Source organism: Ammospiza nelsoni, chromosome 1, assembly GCF_027579445.1.
Source record: "Ammospiza nelsoni isolate bAmmNel1 chromosome 1, bAmmNel1.pri, whole genome shotgun sequence".
NCBI lineage: Eukaryota > Metazoa > Chordata > Aves > Passeriformes > Passerellidae > Ammospiza > Ammospiza nelsoni.
Window position 1 is genome coordinate 56,815,749 of NC_080633.1, and position 18,276 is coordinate 56,834,024.

Genomic DNA, 18,276 nt, shown 5'->3' on the forward strand with positions numbered 1-18,276 from the left:
GTGGCTCTTGACAGTCAGATAACAGAATCACAGAAGTGTTGAGGCAGTAAGGGCACTCTGGAAGTCGTGTGGCCTGACCACCTGGGTTTCCAGGATGAGATCCTTCATCACTTTCAGGACCCAAGGTGAAACTGACTGCCCTGCAGTTCCCTGCATCCTCCTTCTTGTCTAGAGAAGTGACATTTTCTTCCTGCAGTATTGCATCACTTCTCCCACTCACCATGTTTGAGTGTTAGGAGTGACTTTATAGTAGCATCTGACAGCTCACTCAGTGAGCTTGTGAATGTATCCTGTCAGGGCCTATGGACTTACATCTATCCAGTTTACTTAGTTATTCACTGACCTAATCCTTTTCCATCAAAGGTACACCTTCCTTGCTCCTAGCCTCATTCCTTGTTGTCTGGAACCCAAGATTCCTGAATCAGATCAGATATGGTCATGTGAATTTGTTCAGACTGTTGCCATGGCTGAAACTAGCAGGTCTGATGGACAAACTTGGAAATGCATTTTAAATGGGGAGCATTTTCTGGGTGAAAATACAATGAATGAATGTGTGCATGTAGGTAGGTATCTTGAGTAGGTATCTATGGACCCCTTACAACACCTAAGAACAGCAGTTGCAGATTTTCCAGATGGTACCCGTGAATAGGTCAGAATATGTGGAAAAACTACGTGGGCTTTTATAGCCAACACTGACAAGATCCATAATATTAAAGACTCTTTTTATGCAGGTCAGTGACCCGAGCTAAAATTTCTCTGTGAGTATAGCAAGAAGATGTGTTTAGCCAGGGTTTTGTACTGATGCCGTTCATTAAAGACGTTGCCACACTGGCTAAGATGCCATTAAAACTGTGCTTACTGTTCCACTGAATTTGACAGTGGATAAATCCATCATCTACTCTCACTGCTTAATAACCAGCTGTCATAGTCCTTGTAATGTAACACTTTCATTATATCCATGAAGAAAAAGGACACACAAAAAGATAGGAAATGATCCTGGGAAGTCTTTCTCAGACAGATAAATGCTGCTAAGAATAAAGTAAGCTGCTATTATTAGAACTGTAATGTTAATAAAAAATATGGACAATTATATGCTCTTGAGGCTGGCTTTTTTGGTTTGCTTTTTCTGGTTTGTTGTGGGGGTTTGTTTTTTGGTTTTGGGGTTTTTTTTTTTGGTGTGGTTTTTTAATTTTATTTTTTTTTTAGTGTAGAAGACTTAAAAGAAGACACCCACACAGTTTGCAGGAGTTAGAGAGAAATGGTTGATATTATTTATGCAGCAGACATTTTAAGAAAGCAGATTAAGAGAAGATTGTCTGGTTTGCTAGTTTAAAACTTAGAAAAATGGTCACACACTATACCACAAAACTGTTGTTGCTTATATTTTCTTCTAGGAACGTCTCTTGATGAGCCTTTTGCCCAGGAATGTTGCAATGGAAATGAAGGAAGACTTCCTGAAGCCACCTGAAAGGATTTTCCACAAGATTTACATTCAAAGGCATGACAATGTTAGGTAGGATTGATGCAGCCCATGAAATAAACTAAAGAACTAGGAATATTTTGTACAAGGACAGTGATGTATAATTGCACTCAGGTTTCAGAGGTAAAAAACCAAGCAATAAAGTGAAGATTTATCATTTATACAGAGTAGAAGAATGGGTGCACTAGGAAGATTTAATCTTCTCAGGAGATAAGCCTGAATCAATAAATGTCTTAGAATAGTAGTGCTGGGAGACTGACAGCTTTTTCCAAATGACTGATCATTGGTTTTGTACTGTATTATGTTTTGGGTGAGCAGGAGTATTTGTTCTGCATGCTAGTTTTTGCACATTTATATTTTTTTGATAGTAAGATTAATTACTTTTAAATTAATAGATTTTCCTGGGTAATAGCATGGAAACACAGAAAGAAAGCGTGGTGTGAACATAAAGAAATGTGTATTTATCCACATCACATGAGGGTTACCCCCAGAGATTATTGACTAAGGCTCAGTTCTACTTCTTGCTCTTGTTCAGTAGTTGTGTGCAAGTGCTGTCATACTGCTTTTTCTTGAAGTGCATTCTTAGTTTTTATTCTTCTTTACCTCCATAACAAATTCCTTAAAGAACTTGTCTGTGTTTTATCACACTACTGCCAAGTGCCTTGCTTCCACATCAAAAACAGCAAAAAAGTTCAGTTGGTGTCACCCTTTTACTAAACAAGGTGCAGTGTTAGTAAATGAGGCCACAGAGCTGCCTTGATTTGCATGGTGTACTCATGGAGCAAAAGAGTAAATTTCAGCACCTTCTGATCTCTCTCCTCCACTGCTAAGTTTCTTCTCTCAAGATTTAGTCTACCTCCCATTGAGCTGGCTTTGATATATGCAAGGAACACTTCCTAGTGACTAAGTTGTTGCAACTAAAAGCATTTCTGTCACTAAAGCAATCAGAAGTGTCTGTGATGGGATCAGAAGACTGACAAATTAGGTCAGTTTTACGCTGTAAAATTTAATATAACTGAATTAAAAATTAGTAGTTTACTTCATGTTAATGGTTAAATTTTGCATAATATTAATCTCATCAGTTTGCTTACAAAACTTGGTCTTTAACAATCATTTAAAATTGGTTCTAAGTGTGCACTACTCCAAAGCTGATGCTGAAAATTATGATGTCGTTTACAGTATCTGATAGTTCTCAGTTGTCAAAGTCTAACTTGATATCTCCTGAAGGACACATTCATAATCTAAATGAGCTGTCTCACTTCTTCACTTTCCTTTGTTTATGTCACGTGATTTCATTCTATTGCACTCCTCGCCAACACCGTTTGCACTTTTTTCATTTTCTTGCTAGTCTTCCATCTTTGAATGATAACTGTATATTTGCAGTTAGCTTTTCTAATCAAGTCTCATGTATGCCAGGTTTTGATGCTTGTATATCTGCTACTTTGACCCTTTGGTGATCATAATCCTTAATATACTTATAAAACTTGTTTTTAAAAATTATGTCCTCACAGTCCTATAAAAGACATGTATGTTACTATTGGTTGCCCTTGTATTCAGGGTCAAGGTAAGACTGATAATTATATCATGATTAGTATATTTATATCTTGTATGTGTCACAAATCTCTGCATTCATCACACTGTTTAGAGTCATCTTAGAAAGCATTACTTTGCAGATTATAGCGCTTCTGAGTCCTCTCTTTTGCCAAGATCTTTTTGAAATGCAACCTCAGGAGTAGTTTTTTTTCCTACATGATGTTTTTTTCACATAACTGCTAAAATTTTTGTGGTTTATTCAGTCCTTTGGTGTGGAGTTCATGAAAGTTTTTGAATCAAAACACCCTGTCTGGAGAGGTGAATTAATTCTCTGACATTAAGAAGGTACTTTTGGGGCAAATGAAGACCAAGTAAGATGGGGTCATTTTAATGTCACAGGTAAGATCCTGAGGGAAGAGAACTGAAAATAGCAGACCTCCCTTCACCATCTGTACTTATAAGAAACTCTATTGCCTTTTATTTCAATAATGAAACTATAATTATAATAAAGATTAAAAAATGGGGTGATATTGTGTCCAATAAATATCCAGCAATCTGTGTCTAGCACATCCCAGCAGGCCAGAGTTTCACCCCAGAAGTTTTGTGACTGTGTAGGTCTGAAGGATGAAGGAGAACTCCCAGCAGGTGCCACCCTGACATCAGTGTGAAGAATAGCACTACAGCATCCCTTTGGCGAGGCTGCTGGTGGTTAGTGCGATAGTAAGTGCTTGCTTTACTTTCTTAAGGAGATGAAAAAAACTTTTTTTTTCTTCTGGGTAGTGACAGTTCAGCCAAACAGTTCAGGTAAACCTGAGAGATCATTCCTATATTCTTATGAATTGTCCTCTTCACATCAAGTGTTCTGTAAAGTGCTGCTATTAAAACAAACCAACAAAAAGTCCCACTATAATTCTATATTCCAGGGGTTTTTAACTCCAAAGCTACACAGTGGAAAATAGAAAACGAGCTGCACTTTTCCTTTTGCAATGCTTTCTTTTTCTCCCTGCAAATACCTGGTAGTATCAGAGCACTGTTCTTCAGAAAACATAGTCTGAAGGAAGCAGGCATGCAATTAGTGGAATACATGATTTTTCCTTTTCTGTTGAAAAACCAACAGCAAAAAAAATACCTTCATAAATATCAGAAAGCATCTCTTTCATTCTTCTAAATAGCTGCATGAAAAAGAGGGCAAAGAATATTTAATCTTACCTGTGTGAAAAAGACATTGATACAGCTACTTTCTTTACCTCCTCCCAGAAAAGCACATTACAGTGGAGATACACATACCTCTGTAAGAAGTGAATGATGTACTAGGGAAAAGTACTGGCATATTTCAGATAATGATGGCAACTGCCCTGGTTTATAAATTAGTTGGTGAATATTTTATCAACTACCCAATAGCTGTTGAATGACTGCCTGCAACTCACTGTGCTCTGGAGAGGAATGTGTCATGCTTTGATCAGCTCTTCCAGCTCTGCACTACATTTGCTACCTTGTAAAGTTCTTGAACAGAATTGCTGTGCGGTAAGAAATAAGAGCATGTGTTTTAAATGGAGACTAATAACCTAATGCAAATGCACTCTGCAAAACCAGATATGCAAATACACATCTGATATAGCATTAGCCCAGTGAGGAAAATAAAATCAACAATCAGAAAAATAAACTAATTAAAATGAATAAAATATCTGTGGTTTATCAGAAGGAAATAATCTGTATACAGTCCACAAGCTGTTCCAGTACACAGGCTACAGTACAAGTGTTTTTTTACTGGGGTAGTCCCAGACAAGGACACCATGAAAGATGTGGGAACCAGATGTCAAATTACACGTAAAGGCTACCCAACAGACCAGCTCTTCAGTAGTGCTCAGAAATATGTTTTGTAACACGGAGACATGCTTTTTCTAAGATTAGGTTAGGAAATTTAAGATTCTTGTGTCCTTCTTGCCTTATTCTTACAGGGCTGAGAAATTTACAGATCACATATGTAGGTGCAGTGTCCACTTTAAAAACTCACTAGTCCTGACTGAATGTCTCCGTGGACCCATAATTCCTTGAAAATTATGAAAATTTCAAATTGAGTTTCAGCTCAAATATATGCCCTTTATGGAAACCTTTGGAAACTCTTTTGGAATGGATGCTAGATATTCATGAAACTGTTCCAACTCATGGATGAATAAGGATATGGCTGGCTTCCTATATTAACACACAACTTCTTGCTTCATTCTATGACTCAAACAATGGTGAAGAGATAAAAAGAAAGTGAACATTGAACAGCTAAAAATTTCTTGGGCCTCAGGTACAGCAGTTTCATTAAGGCTTATTTTTACAAGCATGAAATAGAACTGGATGCTTTGTAAGAAGAGATATTAATTTTAGGAAACACACTGCCTGATTTCAAACTACTAATAAAAAGATTCCTTGTGGCATTTTAGAGGTTCTTGAGAATCAGTCTGAAGCCAGAACACAATCTGCAGATATTTATGAGCAAATATTTGTGGTCCATCCTGTCTTTTAGAAAACATCAGACTATAAATAACTTTTTAATTTAACTTAACCATTCCAACATTTTAAAAAGCTGTGATTGTGATGCCTGTGGACAGACTTCTGTATTTAGTCTTTCTGAACTTGTAGAACTTCACAGTGAACTAGTTTTTGTAAATTAGTATTATGTAAAAAACACAGCCTCCCTTTGTTTGTTTTTTTTACAGCCCTCTTTAATTTTAGAGAGCACTTTTTTCTTAAATATTGAAGTGGGTCACACATAAAATTATTAATAAACTTCCTTTATGTTTCACCTTTGAGGCAAAAGGAGTCCTACAGGTTACCTTCTGAGGTGCCATGTGCCATTAAAATACCATTTTTACTGTAAGTTGTACTTTAATTAAACAAATGGCCCAAATGAAAATAAAAAACAGGGCATACAACCCCTCTTTATTTTGTAGAGTACTTGTTTACATAAGTGGCTCCATTGAAAACAGCAGGACTATTCAATTGCACAAAGCACATGAATGAATACTGTTGAAACTGAACATTTACTACCTACAAGCTGTCAAATCTCTTGTGTAACTTGGCAGGACTTCTCCTGAATGCCCCATAGAGTGACATACAAAAGAGTTGCTTTGTCAGTACTCACACTTGGGAAACAGCTTAATCCTTTTAAACCAATCTGCAGGCTTTCTGCACTCAATTCTAGCAGGTGCAGCTGTTTCCTGCTGTGGGCTGCAGTCACTGTTCAGGTGCTGGCTATGCCTGCCTGCAGGGATCATGGTGAGAGAAAACAGGAATACAGAAGGTCCTGGAGTAATAACTCTGGGCTTGTTAACACAGAAATGTTTCAGATTGTCAAAGAGTATGAGATAATGATGTATGTAACTCATATGCCAGGGCTGAACCAGTTTGTCTCTGTGACAGAGGAGAGAAATGTCTGTTTATACTGTTTCCTTTCCTGAACTTGCTCACTGTACTGCTGCTTGGCTTTTTTTCAGAATTTATATAATAGAACAGGTTAGAAAGAGCTGTTGGTATTTCAAACAAATAGTCCAGGTAACTTTGAAAAAGAAGTCCTCAGGAAACTTCCATTAAACATTGGAATCATGAAATCGTGGAATGGTTTGTGTAGGACGGAGCCTTTAAAGATCATCCAGTCCACTCTCTGTGTCTGAGTCAGGTTCATCTTTCACTGCATAAGGTTGCTCAAAAGCCTGACTGGCCCAAGCTTGAATATTTCCAGAGATGAGGCATCCACAGCTTCTCTATGAAACCTGTTCCACCTTCCTAGTGAAGAATTTATTCCTTGTATCTATTCTAAATCTACCCAGTTTTAGTTTAAAACCATTCCCACTTGTCTTACCAGCAGACATCCTGATAAAAAGTCCATCTCCAGCTCTGTTGTATACCCCCTTTAGGCTCTGGAAGTCTGGTATGTCTCCTTGGAGCCCTCTCTCCTCCAGGCTGAACAACCACACTCTGACCAGTCCATGTGTTTCCTGTGCTGAAAATTCAGCTGGAGTCTCATGAGAGAACAGAACCACCTCCCTCCACCTGCTGACCGCATTTCCTTTACTGTGTAACAGGATACATTTGGCTTTTTGGGCCACAAGCGTACAGGGCTGACACATGTCCAATATTTCATCCACCAGTACCACCAAGCCCTCCTTAGCAGTGCTGGTCTTAATCTACCAATGCCTCAATTTGTATCCATGTTTGGGATTGCCCCAACCCAGGTGTAGGACCTTGCGCATAACCTTGTTGAACTTCATGGGGCTGGCACAGGCCCACCTCTCTGGCCCATCCTGTGCCTTTGGATGGCATCCCTGCCCTCCAATGTTATCAACCACACCACACAGCTAGGTGTCATTCACGAACTTGTAGATGGTGCACTAACTCCCTGTCTGTGTCATTAACAAGTAAAGAGTGGAATGAACAGTCAAAAGAAAAGCACTGTGTTTCAATGATTACAAATCTATACACATTATCATCATATGTGCTTTGTTGCAGTAGTCTGTGGGGAATGCAGTCATACAAAATTTATGTCAATTTTAATTTAGTTTATGTTTTAGTTAGTTTATATATGTTTTCTGTGTGTAGTGTTTAGCAGGAGGCCTTCATTGGTAACTGTAGATGTAATTCTTTGTAACACTTTACTTGAAGGAACTATCATTACAGTATTCTTTTAAAAGATTTATGTTTTCAGAAATCTAGATGCGTTTCATTAAGAAGGAAGGAAGTATCATAAGATCAGAGGGACAGGCACATTGCAACAAGAAATGTTCTACAGCAAACTAAACTCCTCTGAATAAATTTATTTGTGAAATTGTTGATTTTTGCAGTTCCATAATCCCCTTCTTCAGATTATGCATATTTTGAAATGTTTGGGTTATAATTATTTTAAGATTATTTTGTTTTATTGATAACTAGAACAAGCTATTTGTATATAAAATATTATTCATGAAAAAAATGGGTTGTTTTGTGAAAAATAAACTAATTTTCCTATGAAATGTAGAAGGTGGCTATGTAAAAACAGGCCACATTTTTAGTGGGGAGAATTTAAGCTACACTCTAGGTATCAATTAAAAATTGATTTAAAAAATCATAACTAAATACAATCACACAAATAAAACCTAAAAACTCCAGTAGTTTTACACTTCTTTTACTAGATGAGAGTAAGAGCAGTAAGACTGGAGAGTAAATGTTCAGTCTTGCTATGGTTGTGCGGAAGAAGAAAGACAATACTAATCCATGTGTAGCCAAATCAACAAGTGGTTATTGAGGTTATCCATGAGCAGATGTTAGAGGAGCAATGGATATTTAAAGTCACTGAAAGAGTAACCATTTTACCTTGAGAGAAAGTGAAAAAAGTGTGCCTTGCATCTCAAATAAAGCAAACAGAAGGAAATATTTCTAACTAGTCTTGTTCTGCTGCTCTCTTGCATTTCAGTAACACTCAGTATATGTTCTCTCAGTTTTTGTAAGCAAGCAGGCAGCAGTAGGAGCAAGCAAGCCTGTAACTCAAGACAGCACTGCTCCTAAAACACAATGGCATCACACAGACTTTAAAATCAAGTTCACTGCAGAAATTTGAGAAAGCTCTGCTCAAGACTGCTTATTTTTTCCCTTAGGATATATTAGAATGTTATTGTGTTGTTGCAACTTACAATTGCTAACAACTTGTCTGTCTAAGAACCAAAGTGATTTCAGTTTTTACCAGATTAGCCAAACTTCCTAATACTGCGAATTTACTGATAAGATTCTGGTAGGATTGGTAAATCATGGTTTTGCTTACTCAGACCATGAGACTCAGTTTGCCAGGCCTGGTTTACTAAGGGATTTTAGGGCTCATCTGACAAAGAGATAAACTATCTTGGGTCAGGCACTTGTCAGACTAGTGCAGGGAGATTTAAATCAGATTAGTCAGGGGACGGGGGCACCTATCCCTTCCAGTCCTGACATTCAGGTGTCAACACCTCTAATGGATGCCTGGAACAGTGCAAAGGCATTCCAGATACTCCAGCCAGTGAGTCCACTTTATCTAGGTACTGGCTCAGACAACACTATACAAATGCAAGTAGTATGACAAAAAAACAAGAGGAACTATAGATGTGCATAGGCCTGTGTGGATATGATACCATGGGCATGATGGAGACGTGGTGGGGTGGGTCCTACGACTGGAGCTTTTACATGGAAGGTTTTAGGCTTTTTAGCAAAGACAGGCAAGGGACATGAGAAGGGGATGTAGCCTCCATGTCAATAACCAGCTGGAGTGTATGGAACTCCGTGGAAGGATAAGGATCTCTCCTAGAAGAGCTTGTTGGTGAAGAGTAGAGGGAGGGCAAGGACAGGGCATGTTACAGGAGGGTCTGCTACAGGCCACCCAATCAGGAGGATGGTGTGGATGAAGCCCTCCATAGGCAGACAGAAGTGGTCTCAAGCCCTGGTCCTAATGGGGGGTTTCAACCACTGTGATATCTGTTGGAAAGACAGAACAGCAGGGCATAATCCCCCACATGTGTCAACTGCAATTTCTGTACACAAGCAGTTGAAAAGAGCCAGCAAGAAGGTGCTGTACTGGACTTTGTGCTTACCAAGAGGGAGGAGCTGGTAGGGAACGCAGTGCTCCAAGGCAGCCTTGGCTACAGTGATCACAACATAGGGGGATTCAAGAATCTCAAGGCAGTGAGGGGGGTACACTGCAAGTTCACTTCCCTGGCAGACTTTGGCCTCTTCAAGGACCTGTTGAGTACAGCGCCATGGGACAAAGCCCTCTATGGCAAAAGGTCACAAGAATGCTGGCTGAATTTAAAGGATCACCTCTTCCAAGCTCAGGAAGAATTCATCCAACAAGGAGGAAATCAGGCAAAAATGCTAGGAGACCATCATGGATGGATCAGGAGCTGCTGAGAGAACATAGAGCAAAAAAAGAATCTTTCAGGAAGAGGAAATGAGGATAGATGGCCTGGGAAGGAAACAGAGGAATTGTACAGGAAGTTAGGGAAAAGGTTAGGGAAGCCAAGGCCCAGATAGAATTGAGTCTGGCCATGGATATTAAGGACAACAGAAAAGTTATATAGAAGGATATATTATATCCTTCTATAGATATATTGCAAGCAAAAGAAAGACTAGGGATAACTTTGACTCTCACCAATAGGAAATAGAAGATCTGGCTACCCTGGAAAAAGTTCTCTTTTCTCAGCTAGGCTGAGGTTCTCAACAACTTCTACACCTCGTTCTTCAACAGCAAGTGCCCCAGCCAAGCCTCCCTGGTGAAAAAAGACAAATACAGGGACTGAGAGAATGAACACCTTGAGCCCACTGCAGGAGAGGATCAGGTTCAAGACCATCTAAGGAGCTTGAATGTGCACAAGTGCATGGAAACTGAGTAGATTCATCTGTGAGCTCTGAGGGAACTGGCAGATAGCAGCTAAGCCACTATCTATCATATTTGAAAAGTCATGTCAGTGAGGTGAAGTGAGCGAGTCCCTAATGACTGGAAATAGGGAAATATAACCCTGATTTTTAGAAAGGGGAAAGCAGAAAATATGGAGACCTATAGTCTAGTCAGTCTCATCTCTGTGCCATGCAAGATCATGGAGCATTGCTGAGCCCTGAGTTGTGAGGCAGCACCAGCTGCAGCACTGTAAGAGCTACCTAGCCATCCTAATCAACACCTTCACATCACTTGTAAGGAAGAGCAGTGCTTGAATCATGTGCAAATTATGGTGCTGAGTGAGCAGAGGCAACATTTGTTCTTTGCTTCCCATTTCTTTTAATTTTCATTTCTCTTCTTTCATTAATAGTTGTAGTTTAAACGAGATTGGTTTTTTTGATTTTTCACCAAAGTGCCCAATAGTATTATTAATTCTGTAGAATCAAAATGTTTAATTGTGTGGAATGAAAGAAGGGAGAGTTTCATCCCTGTTTGATCATTAAGAGAAACAATTTTTAATTGGTAGCTTCTCACTTCTTGTTTCTATATATGCCAGCATTTAAATTAAAAAAAAATACTTGGCAATAATTATGAAGTGTTCCTTTGTATACCATACAATTGTGAGGAATCTTTCATGCATAAATACTTTACTCTAGTTTAATCCTCTCTGAGGATGTGAACCTCTATAGCAATTTCAGATTAAGTTACTGTGAAGCAAGACTACTTTGCTCTTGAATGAGTATATCTGGAGGAGTGATTAATGTGCTTTAACACTGATGTCACTCCTGTAGCTGCTTTGTTTTAACTTTTCTGAGTATGTTAGACATGGCCTAAATTTAAACCTTTCAGTATTTTTGTGTGAATAATATATCCAAAATAGAGGAAAGGGAATTTCAGTGCCAATGTGGAGACTTAGACTTTGAGAATATTTGAATACATTTGGCCGTGGAAACAGTTCAGGTTTATGACTGGAATTCTGGCACTGTATATCTTATAATTTCTCTCTTTAGTACCATTATGATTTCATGGCCATAGCAAGAATTCAAATCTCATTTCTGTTGTCATTCCCTATGACTGACTTTGCCATCTCCTCGTAAAGGACTTCTTGACCTTTACTTCCCCAAAAACTGAGCAGAACATAAGGGGAAAAATATTTATTGCATCAGTTGGCTAATTTGACTCCCCGTCACCCCAAGATGCTACTCTAATTTTTTTCAGATGCAGTACAATGAGAGTGTGTGTTGGTGCTGCCCCACAATACTTGTAGTACAAGTAGTATGGGAAGAGGCTACAGAGGGGTGAAGAGTTAGAGGAGATAATATTGGTCAGTTGACCAGCTAAAATAAAATTAATCAGCTGTTGAATTTCAATGCCATTTTTTTTGAATAGTAGAGCTCTGTGTGTGTGCTCTCCTCAGCACTGCCACCCCTGAGAACAGACCATGGAAGCAGCAGACTTGCAGTGCCAGTTGCACTTTGGGGAGGGAAATCTCCTACTCCTCCACTGGCTGTTTCCTACCACTGTTACTGCAAAATCAGGTCTAGTTGCTGGCATTTCAGCCTACTTTCAAACAAAGTGCAGCAGTTACTATGATTGTAAGTTTTCATGGTGGCAAAAAGGAGGAGATTTTTCATTAATAAAAGGCAGAACTTCTACTCACAGAATTTCCCCATCTGTGCCATGTCCAGACTTGAGAGTTATACTTTGCATATTTTAAGAATATTGTATTAAAAAAGTTGGGAATTTAGTAAAAAAAAAAAAAAAGTGTAATAATGATCATATTACCTAACCTATTCCATAAGTTTTACAATGTATACATGTAGTTAACTACCATATTAAAAAGTTTATGAGCATAATTGAACATCGGTCTCTCAGCATACAATAATTACTTATTTTTACCTGGCTTTTCAATGGCCTGTTCAGTTCTGTACTGTGGGTGCTTTTACGGACTTCACATTTTTGTACAATGACCAGTGTTTTGAATCAAGTGCTAAGGACTAAGTACTCTTTAAATGTTTAAAGGATTAGCAAGGATCTCATACTGACCTACTAAGGTACCCATATGTAAAACATCTTTCTTCTTAACTGAATGATTACGTAGGAACCTGTTTCCTATTCTCTGTGTTTCACTAATAAAGAGGTTTTGATATTTGTGTACATGTTAGCGTTGTGATGGTTGCTCTGTTACCTGTTAAGACATAGTTTTCACAAACACAGGACATCTCTGGTTTGTATGTATTTAGATGTTCCTCATTGCTTTAGACCTTGGTAATGAGATAACATCGTTTTTACCTTAAAGGCCTAATCCCCTCCCAACTCCATGGGTTTTTTTTTTGCAAATGGACATTGTTGGTGCTGCCGGAAATACTACTGTTACTCTATGTGTGGTTAGACAGTGAAAAAAAGCGGACTGCCATATTTAAAATGGAAATAGAAAAGTAAAACCAATCAAAATGTAAAATGTGTAGAATAGATGAGATGTAAAATGGCAGGGAGGCTATCAGGGGCTATTATTATAAAGTAACATCCACACTTCCCTTCCATACTGATAGTATCGAATTAAAACCAGGAAACTACATGATATACTGGAGTGCAACAATTTTAGGGTTTTTTTTTTCCTCTGTGTCTTTTTAAACTTTTTAAGTTCTGATGTGAATTTAGGCCATAAAGAAAAACAACCATAAAGCAAAATGTATGAAAGACTGATGCACATTTGAGTGCTTTTGAAAATCTTCAAGGAATTTAGGTAGCTTTGAATTTCCAGAAAGACCTGGGGCTATCAAACAACAAGGATGTCAATAAAGAATTAATAGGATAAGTAGATCTTTCAGGGCAAATATGCAGGTGTTACTGAACTCTCTTAATGTATTTTATTTTACCCATTACTTGACTGGTTCACTTTTATGATAGCAGAGACAGGAATCATAAATAAATGCTGACTTTTTTATTGTAAGAGACCTTTTTGTTATGTTTAAACAGCATGGGAATGGAACAACTATTTTTTCCTTGAACCAGGGCCATCTTGAGCAACGTTCTCATAAGGCATTCTCCAAGGAGTACTGAGTGAAGACACTGCCTCAAGGATTAAAATGACAACATAAAGGTTTTCTTTGTAGACCAAAGTCATTGCACTTTGGATGAGTTGGTTTTGTGCTGGGATATGCTACTTACCTGCTGTGGTGGACAAGGGATTTAAACCACTGGTTTAAATTAAACTATAGAAGTAGGGTGGGAGTCAGGAGTTGTATTTGCCATTTTTGTAACATATTAGGAGTGTTGAGACTTGCTTATGAAGAATGGAAAACAGTAGACTTATTAGGCCTGCTTTTTTAGTAATGCTTTTTTATCTTAAGACTGAAGCTTTGCTGAGGTGAATGGGAGTACATAATATTTAATTCAGCATATAGTTAGCAAACTAAGTTCTACACTACATCAATTATACCTAGGCTATAAATAATGAGGTGGTTTATTAGTGCTTTCATAAATTACTTGACATTTCTAGTCTGGATGTTGGAGATAAATGCAGTATGCTCCTGCAGCTGATCCTGTGCTTCTACCAATGCAAGGAATCTAAAGCTTTGAAAGGATCACAGCACCATACTCTCTTGAGTTTTGTGATTTACACAAAACACATTTTGTGATTTATTCTCTCAGTCACAATGGTACCTGCACTTATTTTAATTATCTCACTTGATGAACACTGACTAGCAGGGATTGTTAAAGCAGATTAAACTGTTGGGCATTAAAACCTTGCTAATACTGGATAAAGCCAGACACTTACCTGAGCCAGGCAGCACAGTGAAGAGAATGGATTCTAGCTCCTCACAGGAAGTTACTGCATCATCACAGACCACAGGGCCACATCACAGAGCTACTGCACTGAAGTTATTAACCCCTGTCTGTCAGTACATAGTAAACCTCATGCAAAGTTTATCTGTTTGGCTATGGAACTCTAGCAGTGTAAATCTGTCTCTGAAACCAATTTAGCTGAGGAGATCCTAGCTGCAAAGAGAATAAATTGTTCATCATCTTCCTAGAGTATTCATTGGGCACTCTATGAATGAAGTGCTTTGCCTCATCTGCCAGGTAGGTATGGAGCAATTGAAAGTGTCTGAGAGTTCTCTAAAACAGTTGACAGCACCAGACTAATGCCTATTTTTCTGAATATTTTCCTTTTTTTTTACAACTAGCACTTTGTTGATAATATTTCAGGAGTTTGTACTGTGGGTTACATTTGTGCTGTGAAAGAGAGTAACAAGAATGTGAAGATCTCTACTGATTTGTCCATGTCTCTTTACTTCTTTACAGTATTTTATTTGCAGACATTGTGGGGTTCACTAGTTTGGCATCACAGTGTACTGCCCAAGAGCTGGTGAAGCTGCTGAATGAACTTTTTGGAAAATTTGATGAATTAGCTACAGTAAGTACCACCCTGTTATTTCAATTTAATTTACATTTCCTACTGAAAAATGCTTCATGAGTTATTCATGTTAGAAATCTGTAATAGACTGATTTGGCCCCACATGTCATGAATTTCTAAAGCTTCAATCTTTTTTTAATATTCTAGAGAAAAAACAATCTCTTTTAATGGTTTAGGAAAGAAATGTAAGTGCTATTTTCAAATATACTTTTCTTCCCCCTTCATCAGTGTTCTTCATTGGTTTTGTTTGTACAAAACAGAGAAATTTTTTTCAATATTTACGATTTTCTTCTTCATCCAAAAAATCAGAACAATGGAAAGTATGAATATTGGCAGTATGGCATAAAACTTTCTGTGATAATAGGAAGCTGGAGAGTAAAATTCATTCTTCACAGAGAGCACTCCTTAAAACAGAAATGATGGTAGCTTTTCAGAGAGGTTATTGTAGGCAAAATAGGATAGATATAATAAATTGATGCCTATGTTTTTGTTGTTGCACTTATATTGTGCTAGATTCCCCAAGGAAGAGAAAATGAGAGAAATGTTCCTTGCCTATAACTCCAAGAAACCTGATTTGACAAGAACCATTGGATGGGAAATGAGAGAAATTGCTGTGCCAGAAAAAGTCACACATCTTGTTGCAAATTATGTTTAACAAGATGTTGAAAATATGTCTTCCCCTGAACAAATCAGAACTTCATCAAATGTATCTTATTTGCCAGCTGTCCTTAAAACCTTCTTTGTGAGAAGTTACTCTTCCACATAAATTATACTCCTCTACTGTCTAGCTGTTTTGTCTTCAGACTCCATGCAGCAGCCTAAAAAATTATTTGTTTAGGTCCTCGACATAAATAGCATCCACATTTTTTCAGTCCAAACTCACTTTTCCTTGATGCAGTCTTTCACATGAGAGATCTAAAGCATGTGGACATTTTGCATCTAAATCTCCCTCGTTATAAACAGCTCTCAAGAACCCCAAGGAGAAAGAAACCTTCTGCTCCACAAGGTCCTAGCATTGAGAAAGACCCTTAGCTAAGGGTCTTATTCTTAGTTAAATGCGTTATCCTTTGATGGAGTGCTATGTTCTGATTTGCACTAGATGTTCAAGTCATAATAGGAAAAAACTTGCGTGTTCCCTTTTTTCCAAGAAAAGCAGAAGATTAACTTAGATGCTTAGTAGAGATGCAATGGAATTCTAGGGGGTTTAGACATGAATTTTTGTAACCAATTCATTACTGCAACTACTGGCAGTATGCCATAGAGAGCACAGGTCCTCAGCCCAGAGTACTTCATAGATATTGCCTTAGAAATAAAAATGATCTTCCATTCAGATAGTCATTTGCAAGAGCTTAGATGGTTTAAGTTCAAATATCCTTCTTACTTTCATTGCATTTTAATTATATGTCAACCAAACACCTAATAAGCTCATTTAAAACTTACCAGGCTGTCATTTGTGGAGTCTTTATAGCCATGAAATATGGAGCCATGTAACAAAAGGGAAGTACTGTAATATAACACAAGATCACATGTGTGCACACAGAAATACATAAGCCTAAGATATGTCATGGCCCTGAAGCCAGGGAAATGCCTTACCATGGTTGCTCCCTTAGCCATGGCCGTGTGCTGCCAGTGAAGGTGTCACTGACACCAGAAGGCAGGTGCCAGGCAGATGCCAGCCTTTGGTGCAAGGTCGGTTGTTGGTCATGGAAGAAGCAGTTTGGAGATTGCAGAAGAGCAAAAAACCTTAGTTTTTCTGTTCAGCCTGCAAGGATTCTTTTTCAAATCTACAGGAAAAAATCTCACGGTTTCTTCCAGCTATGTGAGGAAGATTTGCTACTTACGAATACTTCTAGTTTAGACTGTTCTTCACTTAGGTGTGGTTAAGAACAGACATACAAGCTTTCCTTATCACCTTGTGATGTGATTAAGGGAGACTTGTAGTTGTGTCTTGTGCAGTCAGAGAAATGTGCTGAGAAATACAGGTTTTCAGAAGGATCCTCTTGGTTAAAGCAGCTTCTAGGTATTCATTATTAGGTCAAAAGAGAGAGCTGGGCTGATTTTAAAACTGCTGTGCTTTTGTATTCAGAATGATTAAGGAGGAAATTGCAGAGACTTTAAAGAAGATAGTGATAGGTAGGGTCCCTGTGATTACTAAAATGCAATCTGTGAGTGTGCCTGTTCTGTGCTGCTGTTTGTGTGCTGCTGTTCCTTGGGAAGCAATGCCACCTGGAAGGTGAGGTGCAGTTTATGACTATCTTTCTTGAAAAAATTTGTCTTTCTTAAAAATATAAAGAATTTTAAAAGAATCCCCCTTACCACTGTGGAAAGTGTACTAAGACAGCATATATTTGCTGGGAGCCTCAAGATGAATCTTGACATTTTGACACATGGACACATTGTAGAAATAGTCTTTGCTTTTTGACAGTATAGTTCTGCTAAAATTTGTCTTTCTTGCATTTGGAAGCTGGTTTATGCTTTTTATATTAGTTATTTCTCTCTTTCCATGTGCTATTTCTTTGGATGTTTTTTGGTGTGTAGTTTTTGGGGATTTTTGGGCTTTTTTGTAAGGCACATAGTTTTGCTCTCTTTGAAATGCTACCTTTTTTTTTTTTAATCACAATAGCTTCAGATATAGTTACAACTCATGATAGGGAGTTCTGAAAGCGAACCTTAGGTTTCAATATAAAGTCATTCAATTCCTTTGAAAATGTAGTTTAGCATTCTGTTAATAGAGAGGGGGAAATATCCTGATCTTACTACTTCCTCCTAGAATTCATTTGTACTTTTATCATGTCCTTTCATATCTATTCACCTCTAGAGAAAGTTTTTTTAAATACTTATCTTTCACGCATTATTTTACCTTGCAAATCACTGAGTCTTTGAGTGCTAGGGAAGAGATTATCTGAATACATTACTTAAAATCATAAAATATCTTGAGTTGGCAAGGATCCATAGAGATCATCAAATCAAAAGCCCTGCTCCTTGGAGTACTACCTAAAACTAAACCATATGATAAAGAGTATTGTCCAGATGCTCCCTGAAAATGATGGCATGGTTTTTTGTTTTCTTTTTCACAGTAGCACTGTTTGGTTTCTTAAAGAAGCAGTCTTAGGTAATCATATTTCATGTAGGATTTGTGGTCTCCTCAGTAACTTTTGAGTCCTAATGCCAACTTCAATCACTTTGAAGGAATGTGAGTCTCAAAAATATAACCAAAAATGAGTGTCATTATATTAGTATCCTTGCAGGAGTGTGACTTCGTCTGAGACCAACATCAGAGAATCCACATGGGAAGGTACTGTTACGAATGCCTCAGGGTTCATTTGTATTTCTGGTTAATGAAGTTTTGTAATGTGACTGTCTTTAGGCATTCTGATACAAGCATTTTAGGTAAGCTTGTCCCTGCATGGATTCCCTTGG

At 38.0% G+C, this 18,276-nt stretch overlaps 1 protein-coding gene across 1 annotated transcript in view; it reads left to right on the plus strand.

Annotated features, from left to right (window-relative positions):
* ADCY1 (adenylate cyclase 1) overlaps positions 1 to 18,276 on the plus strand; it is a 149,140-nt gene that overhangs the window by 65,104 nt on the left and 65,760 nt on the right. Inside the window, exons 3-4 of the mRNA XM_059483185.1 lie at positions 1,395 to 1,513; positions 14,745 to 14,856. Of these exons, the coding sequence (XP_059339168.1) occupies positions 1,395 to 1,513; positions 14,745 to 14,856 (231 nt within the window). The remainder of the gene's footprint in view (positions 1 to 1,394; positions 1,514 to 14,744; positions 14,857 to 18,276) is intronic.